The 11,743-nt window shown below is 39.4% G+C and overlaps 1 protein-coding gene across 3 annotated transcripts in view; it reads left to right on the forward strand.

Moving 5' to 3' along the window:
- Window positions 1–10,732, forward strand: part of LOC148867765 (GPN-loop GTPase QQT2-like) — a 31,505-nt gene extending 20,773 nt beyond the window's left edge. For 2 of the 3 annotated variants that reach the window (XM_088980908.1, XM_088980909.1), the window contains exons 6-8: window positions 6,441–6,646; window positions 6,795–7,061; window positions 10,016–10,732. In XM_088980908.1, the coding sequence (XP_088837034.1) occupies window positions 6,441–6,646; window positions 6,795–7,061; window positions 10,016–10,196 (654 nt within the window). In that variant the 3' untranslated portion in view covers window positions 10,197–10,732. Of the gene's footprint in view, window positions 1–6,440; window positions 6,647–6,794; window positions 7,167–10,015 lie in introns of those variants that run through there. The other variant, XM_088980910.1, reaches the window with a different exon arrangement.
- Window positions 10,733–11,743: the final 1,011 nt, after the last annotated feature.

Consider the following 11,743-nt stretch of genomic DNA (forward strand, 5'->3'; position numbering starts at 1 on the left):
AAAGCATTTTTCACATCCATTTGGTACAAAGGCCAAGTGTGACTTGCTACAAGGGATAATAGGACTCAAATGGTGGTCATCTTGGCTACCGGGGCAAAGGTCTCCAAGTAATCTATACCATAAGTCTGGGTGAACCCTTTTGCAACTAACCGAGCTTTATACCTCTCAATGGATCCATCTGCATTGTGCTTCACGGTAAATACCCATCTGCAACCAACTAGTTTCTTTCCTTTGGGCAGATCAACTAGCTCCCATGTGTTATTTTTCAACAGGGCATCCATCTCAACCTGCATTGCATCTTTCCATTCCGGGATGGATAGGGCTTCTTGCACTGTTCTTGGAATAGGGACATTGGCAACGGAACTAAGGTAGGACCTGTAGGTAGGAGATAGGCGACCATAGGATAAAAACTGGGAAATACAGTGGGCTGTAGATGTGGTACAATGTCGTTTCCCTTTACGGATGGCAATCGGAAGGTCAAGGTCATCTGCAGGAGGTGAAATGGCAACAATAGAGGAAGTCTCTGTGGGCCCTGGGATTGTAATACCTGGACTTGGAGCTGCAGATGAGATTGGAGCTGGCCTGGACTGTCGATGACCAGGATCAACTTGCCTGCATCACCTGTGATAGACCCTCAACTCCTGATCCCTCTGACCACCCTCACCATTGCATCTCTCATCGCCCAATGGAATAGGTAAAGGAACTGCCCCACTCTCATTGCTCTCCCCCTGAAGAAAAGGACTCAAACTCCCACTCTCACTGCTCTCCCCCTGAGGAGAAACCCGAGGATAATAGGGTGTCTCCTCAAAGAAAGTGGCATCCATGGAGACAAACTTCCTCCTTGAGACAGGATCATAGCAGCAATAACCCTTTTGAGTTTGTGCATAACCAAGGAAAATGCATTTGGAGGCCTTGGGTTCGAACTTGGAGTGATGGGGTCCGAGAAGTTGAACAAAGCAGGTACAACCGAATGTTTTAAGGGGAATAGAAAACAACTCCTCACTTGGGTATAGAAGGGAAAAAGGAGATCTCATATGAAGGACCCGGGAAGGAACCCGATTAATAAGATATACCACCGTGAGGATAGAATCACCCCAGAAGCGAATAGGGACATTGAACATAAGACTTCTAGCCACCTCTAAGATGTGCCTATTCTTCCTTTCTGCAACTCCATTCTGCTGAGGTGTATGAGGGCAAGAGCTCTAGTGTATAACCCCATGATTAAGAAGGTAAGATGCCAATGGTTTAACAAAGTATTCCTTTGCGTTATCGGATCTAAGAACTTTGATCTTGGCATCAAATTGGGTTAGGATCATTTTGTGAAAGTTTTGGGTCAGGGCAGGAACCTCATCTCGTGAATACATGAGATAAACCCAAGAAAAACGGGTATGGTCATCAACAAATAACAAGAAATATCTATACCCACCCATAGAAGGGATGTGATAGGGCCCCCAAACATCAGTATGCGCAATATCAAAAGAATTATTACTCATTTTATTACTCAATAAATAAGACTTTCTACAATGTTTAGCAAACTCACAACTTTCACACTGCAACTGAGACAACTCAATAGACTCAAATAAAGCAGGAAACAGACTCTTTAGAGACCGAAAGGACAAATGACCCAATCGGTTATGCCAAAGCATAACCAAACTCACATTTTGAGAAACAAAAGACATCTTCTCTATTGACTCTTCCTGACAAGACCTCTCCCCGAGCAGATAGATCCCATTCGTCTCATGGTCAGTCCCAATCACCTTCTTCATCTCCAAGTCCTGAAAAACACATCGGTCAGGGAAGAAGGTTACTGAGCAGTTCATATGCTTGGTAATACTACTGATTGGAAGAAGATTAGTATCAAGCTTAGGAACGTGCAAAACAGATGACAGGGAGATAGTATATGATAACTTGATGTCACCCTTCCCAGAAATAGGGACCAGGGAGCCATCAGCAATAGATACTTTATCCCTACCCGAAGACAAATGGTAAGTGGTAAACAGTGAAGGCAAGCTAGTCATGTGGTCGGATGCACCTGAATCTATTACCCAACAAGGTTTAGTAGTACCTGGAGTTGAGGCATGGTAGGCTGAAGTTTGAGTACCTGAATGTGCGAAGGCAGATGTGGCAAGAGCTGATGGTGACTACGGTGGCTGAGCTGAACTTCCAACTTCATTTTCTAACTGTATTAGGTTAGCCCGAACTGCAGCTAAGGTCTCTAAAGGTGTTCCTCTTGTGCCAGATGAGGATGCTGAATCAGTGTTCACAGCCACATGAGCATTGCCCTTCTTGCTTCTCAACTTTGCCGGAACCAACTGAGGATGCAGTTTCCAACATGTTTCTTTTGTATGTTTGGATTTCTTACAATGTTCACATACCACATCCTTTTTGTCTTCCTCCTGTCCTTCTCTGAATCACCCCCTGATTTGGGTTTAACAGATACAAAGGCCGGTGTGAGAGGTTGAGGTTGCATCATAACTTTCCTTTTGGTCTCTTCACTATGTACTAAGGAGTATGCCTGAGAGAGAGTCACACTGTCTCTAGTCAAAATCCGTTGCCGCACAATATCATACTCTGAATTTAGGCCCGCTAGAAACTCAGACACCCGGTTTGTCTCGACCTGCTTTCTATATATCTGTGCATCTTTGGGACTCTCCCACTCAAGAGTCTCTAAGTGATCAATCTCACGCCACAGAGACTGCAAGGTAAAGAAGTATACTGAAATCGGTTTCTCTCCTTGTTTAAGGTTTTTCACTTCACATTTCAATTCATATGCTCTGGCAACATTAAGGGGTTGGGAATAAGTTTCTTTCATAGCATTCCATAGCTCCTTAGTTGTCTTTGCCCACAAGTAATTTTGGCTAATATGAGGCTGCATAGAATTACACAACCATGTCATAACCAAGTAGTTTTCTTGGATCCACTTGGTATACGTAGGGTCTCCCTTGGGGGGTTCTTTCACATCTCCTAAGAGGTACCCTAATTTACCTCTTCCCCCAATAGCCATCACGGCCGATTGGGCCCATTCCAAATAGTTTGATCCATCAAACTTTACGGTTGTAATCTGACCACCTGTCTCAGAAACACTACCATAACTGTTGTTCCCAAAACTGTATTCTGCCTGATTTTTAAACTCCATCTCGGTCAAGTCTCAAAAACAGCACTTGGACTACCAATCACAATCAAAACAGTGTAGGACCAATAAGAAAAAAGCTGTTCGCTGCCTTCCAAGGTTACCCGGACCCTAGTCTTCTCTGATTCTTCCTGATCACCAACACTCTGCAACCGTGACAAGTTTTCAACAGCTACTAAACCCTCTGGCGATCTCCAAGAATCAGTCCACGAACTCCGCTTTCTCAGCTTCCAGCCCTAGGGGATTCTCATGTGGTCGGCTGGACTAGACTCACATGAGAAACCCTAACCTTGCTCTGATACCAAGTAGATGTTCAAGACTGCTATCAGCCTTGAACCCTAATAGATTTCAGGTTCGAAAAAGGAGAAATAGGTATAGAGGAGAGAGGAGAAAGAGTAGAGAGAGCAATAGAACACAAGAATTGAAAGGAAGGACAGAATCTGAATGTTCTGCCGCCGCCACTTCTATTTAGTATTTATAGGTTATGCTAGTTACATGAAAGGACAAATCTGCCCTTGGTATTTACATAACACATAAAACAATATAAAACTGAAATATAAATAACACCTGGAATAACAGATTGACCATCAGCTAACCCTAGGATGACTAGGGCACATTCTACACTACAGACAGAGTGGGACCACAGCTGTGGGGCCCACATCAGTGTTCTCTACAATACTGAAGATCATGCTATTGCTCACAACAACTCAAAGAGGAAAAGTGGGTTCTTCACCTTCTGTTTTAGGAGAAAAAATTCCACCAGCCTTGTTCATCATACATGTCTGAATGACAATTAATTTCTGTTGTAGATTCAGCAGGTTTTTATACCAGGACAATTGGTTGGTTTATTGGAAATGTAATCTGGTACTTTCAATATCCTTTGATTAGAAATTTATTGAGAATCTAGTTGGAGTAGGAGAAAATACCATATGTGAGACCAGCCCAGTGGAAAATAATGACCGAAACCAATACTTTGGAAGGCTGGGGAGGCGTACACTTGGAGGCGCCCTCAAAACACCCTGAGGTGCATGATGGTGTTGATGCTGGCATAGGAGGCATTTTAAGGGATAAGAAGGGTAACATCTGCTGGACTTTCAGTGGTCCAATTGGATTGGCTGACTCTACAAATGCCTAAGTGATGGCTACTCTCACAGGAATCAGAATAGAAAAAAACCTGGGAATTCAGAACTTAATCATTGCAAGTGACTCAGAAAATACTATAAAATGATTAAGGGACAAGGAGGGGGACCTTGGAGATTGAGCCACTACTCTGCAGAGGCTAGGGATTCCCTGGACTGCTTAAACACAAGACTAACTTGGACTCCTAGGAACTAAATCAATGTTTTAAAATGCTGAGGCGAGATGCGAGGCATTCAACTACCTAGAGGTGTGAGGTGTAGTTCAGAACATAAGAGGCGTAAGCCTCCTTAAGAGGAGGGGGGATGAGGAGGAAGTAGGAGGAAGTTTAATAAAAATCTTTTTTATTAAGAAAAATGAAGGTGCACTTTTTGCTCCATTAAAAGTACTCAACAACATAGTTGTCAAGGCGATGCCTAGGTGGGCGCCTAGGTGATGCCTAGGCGACAAGGCACCCTTGGAGTCTTGCCTCGCCCAGTCTCCTAGCAGTACCAATAAGTAGGGAAAAACTTAAAGTTTTGTCTAATCAACACATTCTTCTTCTTCCAACTTTTCTTTTCTTCTTTTCCCATAACAAAAACAGGGGTACAGTCCCCATATTTATTGAATATTCTTTTCTTTCTTATTTTTCTTCTCATAAATATGTTGATTTTCTAGACATAAACATGAAGTTTATAATTTTCTTATGAAAATTATGGATAGTTATCAAGGAAAGATGGTTATGGAACCTAGGGAACTACCTAGGATATGTATTTTTCACTTTAAAAAATCCACCGCCTAGGTGACTAGGCGACAAGGCACCCCCCTGTCACCTAGCCTCACCTTGGTGCCTTGAAAATTATGCTCAACAATTAAGAGAATACAAGGGGAGCAATTCTAGGCATAGTTCAGCTTCGGTCAGGGCAATGCCCCTTCGAACAGCCTTTACAGCCTTGCATTGGGAATATCTCCGTACTTATGTCCTTTATTTCATGGGGAGATATTCCCAATGCAAGGTTGCAAGAGGCTGTTTGCAGGGTGTGAGCACGGGAATGCCCTGACCAAAGCCGATCTCTTCTAGGCAATGGTGTTCAGTGACTGTAGAAACTTTATAACAGAACCAACAACTAAAAGAAGATAGTGAAAAATAAGAAAAGAAATAAGTGTAGGGGATGATTCATCAGTAGAGAAAAACAATAGAAATAGCAATTCTGAAAATAATAAAAGAGATAGTGAAGTAATATTCAACCCAAAAAAGAACAGAGTACCTGCTAGAAACTAGAGATGGATCAGAATGAGCTCAAAACCATTAAATGTCTTTAGGAGACAGCACCTAGAAATGGAATGAGTATCTTCATAAAGTTCAGAGTCAGGACTAAACAAGTTGGTAGAAAAAACTCTTCATCATTCAGTCTTCCAAATGAACTAGAAAAATTAGAGTACTTCTACAAAAAAAAAAAAGTTCTTTTAGGATCTACAAAATATTTGATTTTCCAAACTTATTGAATAAACTAACAATATTTGCAACAAAAACCTACTGAAAATATCTTGAAGATATACCCATTACAAGCTTTGGTAACATGAGCTATAATTTCCACCAAGTAGGAGTTGAAAAAAAAATGTTTAGGTTGGAGTTGGGTAATGCTTCAGAAAACAAAATGTACCTTGATGATAATAATGGAATTACATGGGATCCTCTAAATGGATGAAGTTTCTTTGTCAGACACATGCTGAATTCCAACATTCCATGGATTCTTGAGGGCACGCTTCTATATATGATTCCCCTCTCTCTTTTCTTGTTTGACACGAATGAGCTTCTAATTTGTATTAATGAATTCCATATTTTCCCACCACATGTTTTTAAATAGTAAAGATTTTTAATTTTACTTGTGCAGCCGTCTATAGGTATATAAGGATAGAACTGACAAGATACAGAAATTTCTAAGTAATAAAAACCATTTTTAGAAATATCCTGGGGGTCCCTTTTTTTTCCAATCATGCTAAGTCAAAACTGTTGTACATGCTTTGAGTCCCAACTTCCATGTCTCTATGATTGCAGCACTGGTAACATTACTTATTTGTATTTAGTAGTGCCTTTTGATTTCTTATGCAGTAGAATTCTCATTTCTTGCTTTCACTTTATCATTATCACATTCTTTTTTTTTTTTTTGAATTTATTTGGTTGTGGAAGCAGTGGATGGAAGATTTTGAGGTATTCCATGCTGCCTTAGAGTCTGACAATTCCTACACATCAACTCTAACAAGGAGCCTTTCACTTGTACTCGACGAATTCTATAAGAATCTCCACTCCGTTGGAGTTTCTGCAGTTTCAGGTGCTGGAATGGAAGAATTCTTTAAGGTCATTGAATCAAGTGCCAACGAGTTCATGGAAACTTACAAGTACTACTTGCTGCAAGACATCTTCATTTTGTTTTCTCCTTACTCTAGAAAAAAAGAAGAATAGATAACTTAATTTTATAATTATTATTTTTAGCTGAGGGTGGGGTATGTTTCATGAATATATGCTTTTCTGTTCCTGTGTTTTCAGGGCTGATCTTGACAAGAGATGGGCAGAGAAACAGCGGTTGGAGGAAGAGCGTCGCCGAGAAAACATGGATAAACTAAGGAGGGATATGGAGAAGTCCCATGGCCAAAGAGTGGTACTGAGTACGGGTTTGAAGGACAAGGATGCTAGCATTAAATCAATGATGGATGAAGATGGGGAAGAAGAGGAAGAAAATGAAGATGATTATGAAAGGTTCACAGAGGAAGAGGAAGATGAGATGGACGAAGGTGAAGACGAAGAGGTTGTCAGGTTTTCCTTTTAACCATCTTATTTCCTTGACATGATTTCTCCGAAGAGCTCCTGTACACAAGGAACTTTCCAAATAGTAGTTTATGCTTCAAAGAGTTAGAATCATGTGATCTGGCCCCGTATAGTTGGATTGGATATTCTCTGTGTCGGTTTCCATGTGTCCCCCTGATAGTTCACTTAGCTGTGTTTCGTTTGATAGAAAATAAGAAGAGAGAAGCAGAAATTTGAGGGAACGTGCTTAATGATTGTTGTGAAATTCCTAGACAACTTTCTATTTCTCTTATTTTTCTATCAAGCGAACACAGCATTATAGTGGACAATATTAGGGATTTTAGTATGCCCCAATGCAGGGGTGTCAGTTGGACTGGATTTGGTCCAATCGGATCCAGTCCAATGTGAGTCCATTATAAATGAACCAGGTCCAATCCAATCCAATGAATGTTTTGGACCAATTTGGACCGGTCCAATTCAATGTCTGGACCGTCCAATCTGTTCAAATTCATTTTGATTTAGATTGGTTTCAACTCAAACCCGGTCCATTGACACATATATTCTTATCTTATGTCAATGGACCAGAAATTGGCTTAATCCAACCGAATCCATATAAATTTGTTATAAATGGATCAGGTCAAATTCAGTCTAATAAATATTTTGGACCGGATTGGTCCAATCTAATGTCTTGTTGGTCCGTTCAATTCGTTCAAATTGATTTTTGGACTGGATGGGGTCCAATCCAAAACCGGTCGGTCCACTGACACCCTTACCAATGCTTATATACAAGGGCCTCATAATCTTTTTTTTTTTAAGAATATATATATTAAATAATAAGTATCCATTATGAAGGGTAAAACAAAAGGGTGAAATTTATAGAATCTAAAGAGTATAGGTTAGAAAGCATTAAAAATAATACCATTTAATTTGTAATTTACATTTGCATTGAGAGTATAATTATAATACAAATTTATGAGAAGCAATAATTATTATATTAATAAAAAAACTGATATTTAGTGTATTAATAATTGCTTAAAGGAAAGAAAATATTGAAGAGAATTAATAATAATTTTATTAAATTTGATGGCTAAAATTGTCCTTGACAAGTCAGGATATAGCTAATTGTCTGATGGTGTAATCAAGCTCGTTCTTGAAGTCTCCTGCCGAGTGCAGTAGCAGGACCTTTATCAAAGACAATTGACATAGTGGAAAGAGGCAAAGAGCCATCGAGAGGGTTGATCAACCCAGAGTTGGTTCCTTGCGTTTCCCTCGAGGAAAGTTATCGAGAGAATGGGTTAGAAAGTTGCCAGCTGGCTAGTTGGTAAAGTCCACTGCTGGTTGTAGCGGAGTATTGGGATGCATTTCCGTTATCATGGTTGTTTCATTGTTCCTCATCTCTCTTAGCAAGAAACCAGAATCCTTTCTTAGTTTCTGCATCTAGGCATCTCGCGATATCTTCCGCATTTAATCGGTGATGGAAAGGATTTTTTTGCTGTGAATTGGAATCTTCCCTAATCTTTGAGATTTCATGCTGTTTAACTGAAAATCTGAACAGGGGAATGGGAATATGCAGCCAGCACTCCTAGTTCCTTTCTAAAATTTGAACAACTATTTATGGTGCTGGATAGATTGGATGATGAGTTCATGGTTAATCAGAATCCTCATTTTGATCAAAAGTCTGACTGGCTGAAACAACCATGGTCATCCAGCAAAGATATCAAGTGATCCTTTCAGGACACACATGATGGTATGAAACTTGATTGAGCAAAAGCGGCCCTTGACTCCAAGTATTGGAGGTTTTGATCACCTCTAAGTGATTTCCGTCCTTTTTCTTTCCACTTCGGCACTTAGAAGTCAACATTGGCACTCTATTTAAAGGACGAGAGAGAGAATGAGAAGCGAGGTAGGTTAACAAAAGTAAGTATTTTTTATGTAAAATATCTGATTGGTATCTTTGGGCCAAGTGCCATTTTGGTCTCCAAACTTTAAAATGCAACAATTCAGTACCAAACTTTTAAAATGTGCCAATTCAGTACTTGCGGTTAATTAGCCAGTCAATCAGCCGTTAAGTGTCATTTGAAAAGATACAAATGCCCTTAGTGTCATTTAATTCTCTTTATCAACCATCCAAACGTTGATAAGAAATGAATAATGCTAAATCTTTGCCTCTTATATTCAAGAAAGTTGGGATCACCAAAATGCCCATTGAGACGTGACTCCAATTTTCTTGAATAGAAGAAACAAGGATTTTGGATTGTTCATTTCTTATCAACATTTGGATAGTTGATAAAGAGAATTAGATGACACTTGAAGGGCATTTGTGTCTTTTCAAATGTCACTTAATGGCTGATTAACGAACTGGTTAACAGCAGGACTAAATTAGTAACTAGCCATCTTTAGGATTCAGCAAACTACGTCCATTGCTACTTGGGACAGAAAACAGATTCTTCCCACTAGAAAGAATTCACCAATATATATATATGCCAGCCAAAAGACATTGTATGAATCGTGAGGATTGCTTAGAACTAGCACCAGTAGAAACCTTTTGTCTTGCTTAGAAATTCAAATTAGAATGATTGGAGCTTCCATCAATAAGAAGTATCTGTCTGGTGTTTACTTTGCAGTATTTTCAATTGGAGATCATATTTCCTAACTTGATTTTGTTCATGGATATCGGTGTTTTGTGGTTTAACAAATCAATTTGGCCAAGCCATGCATACAAGAATTGAGCAAAATCATTATTGCATACCCTGTTTATTTCTTCACCCTTCAACAGATGTTTGCTCTTGCTTTTGTATCCCAAAATTTGATTGTCTTCTCTCAATCATAATTCATTGTTCATGTAATTGAATTCTTGCCTTGTTCCATCCTTTGGTGCTCTGTAGATTCTAATAAGGGGCATATCACAACTCTCCTTTCTGGTGTTTTTTTTTTTTTATTCTTTCTGATCCATCCCAATTAAGGGCAAGGAGAGATGCCTGTTGTGAGATTGGGTTGTGTATCAGTGAACACAAAAGTCACCGGCACCAACTCGGAGTTGGACAAGGAGCTTCTGCACTTCTAGGACATGATCATGAACAAGCTATCCTTCAAGGCCGTAGGCTTAGACACAGAGGGCGTTTGTGTCGACGGCAAATCGAATAGAAAACAAGGTGACCTTACTGAAACTCTGCTCTGGAGCTCATTGTCCCATCGTACAGCTTCTGCACCTTGAATCTGTCTCCAACACCCTTGCCAATTTTCTCTCTTGCCCCCATCTCTCATTCTCCGGGGGTCGGGATTGGACACAGTCTCACCAGACTTCGGAGGGACTACGGGCTGGAATGCAGAAACGGGATTGAGCTGGGATCAATGGCTGCTTCGGCCTTGGTTGATGGCAAGTACCGTGTTTTTGGTTTGGTGGATCTGGCCGATGCAGTTAGCGGGGTTTCGGTTAATAAACCTTCGAGAACGAGTTTGAGCGACTGGAGTGGAAAGCATCTCACACCACAACAGATCCAGTCGGCAACCTTTGGCGCCTACGTTTCTTATGTCATCGTAACCACCTTACTTCAACGTAAGCTGTGTCGCTTTGTAAAATAATATCATTGAATGCACACATTCCTTTTGGTTGGTTTGTTCTTGTACTTGATCTCCTACCCACAATAACACAGTGTTATGAGTATAGAGATATTCTCAATACACGGTTGCAAGTGGTTGTGATATGAAATTGTGAATAGGCCTATCAATGATATCAAAAAATCCGAGGCCAATCTGATTATCCCGGATTCATATGATGTATTTATATAATCGGATTAGATTTGGATATTACCATTTAATAAGCAGATCGGATTTGGCCCCACCCGATCTTATTAAAATTCGAATCCAATTATATTATAATATTTATTAAATTTAATATGTAAATTTTATAAAATTATATATGTAAAATTAAAAATATATATATTATATGTATTATATATATAAAATTAGTATATTATATTTATATTAATTTATTATATATATGAGTTAAACAATAAATGAATTTTTAAATTTTCTGGCGTACTAGAGAATTTAAAGTAGAGTCAAATTAAATCCGAATCCAATCCGAGTTTGTTAGGGTTGGAGTTCGAATCCAAGTATTTAAATCCAATTGAATTTTGGATTGGATTTGGCCGTAGCTTCTTAGAATTCAAAGAGGATGCGGATTTTTACTGCATCTGATCTTGAATCTGATCCAATTACTGCCCTACTTGTGAGGACTGAATCCAATCTCAAGAATTTATGGGTATGAGATCCAAGTTGGCCTGATAGGTCAATATAATGATAAAATTGATACTATGGCTCCATTTGGCTTCATTTTGTGTGAGTTGTCAGCTTTCTAGAAGCCTGACAACTTCTATTTTCAGATTTTTCTATTTGGTTGGAAAAAGATCTAGTCGTTGAAAGATGTAGCCCCGAAAAGATGTGGAAAGCCAGTTTCAAGAAGACCCAAATGAAGTTTTTTATTTTTTATTTTTTTGCCTCGTCTTCGCATAGAAAGACGTGCCTTCACCAAATGGTCTGTGGGCCACCAAGATCTTTATGCAAAAACTCACATTGACTTTTAGCTGTTAGATCTTCCAAAAGATCTTTGAAAAAAAAGACTTGACAAATTACACTTATATTTATGGGCCTTGACCATAAATTGTACAGATTAATGTTTTAAAAATCAA

The sequence above is a fragment of the Nelumbo lutea genome, chromosome 3 (genome assembly GCF_056320005.1).
Source record: "Nelumbo lutea isolate HS-2025 chromosome 3, American lotus-T2T, whole genome shotgun sequence".
Lineage (NCBI taxonomy): Eukaryota > Viridiplantae > Streptophyta > Magnoliopsida > Proteales > Nelumbonaceae > Nelumbo > Nelumbo lutea.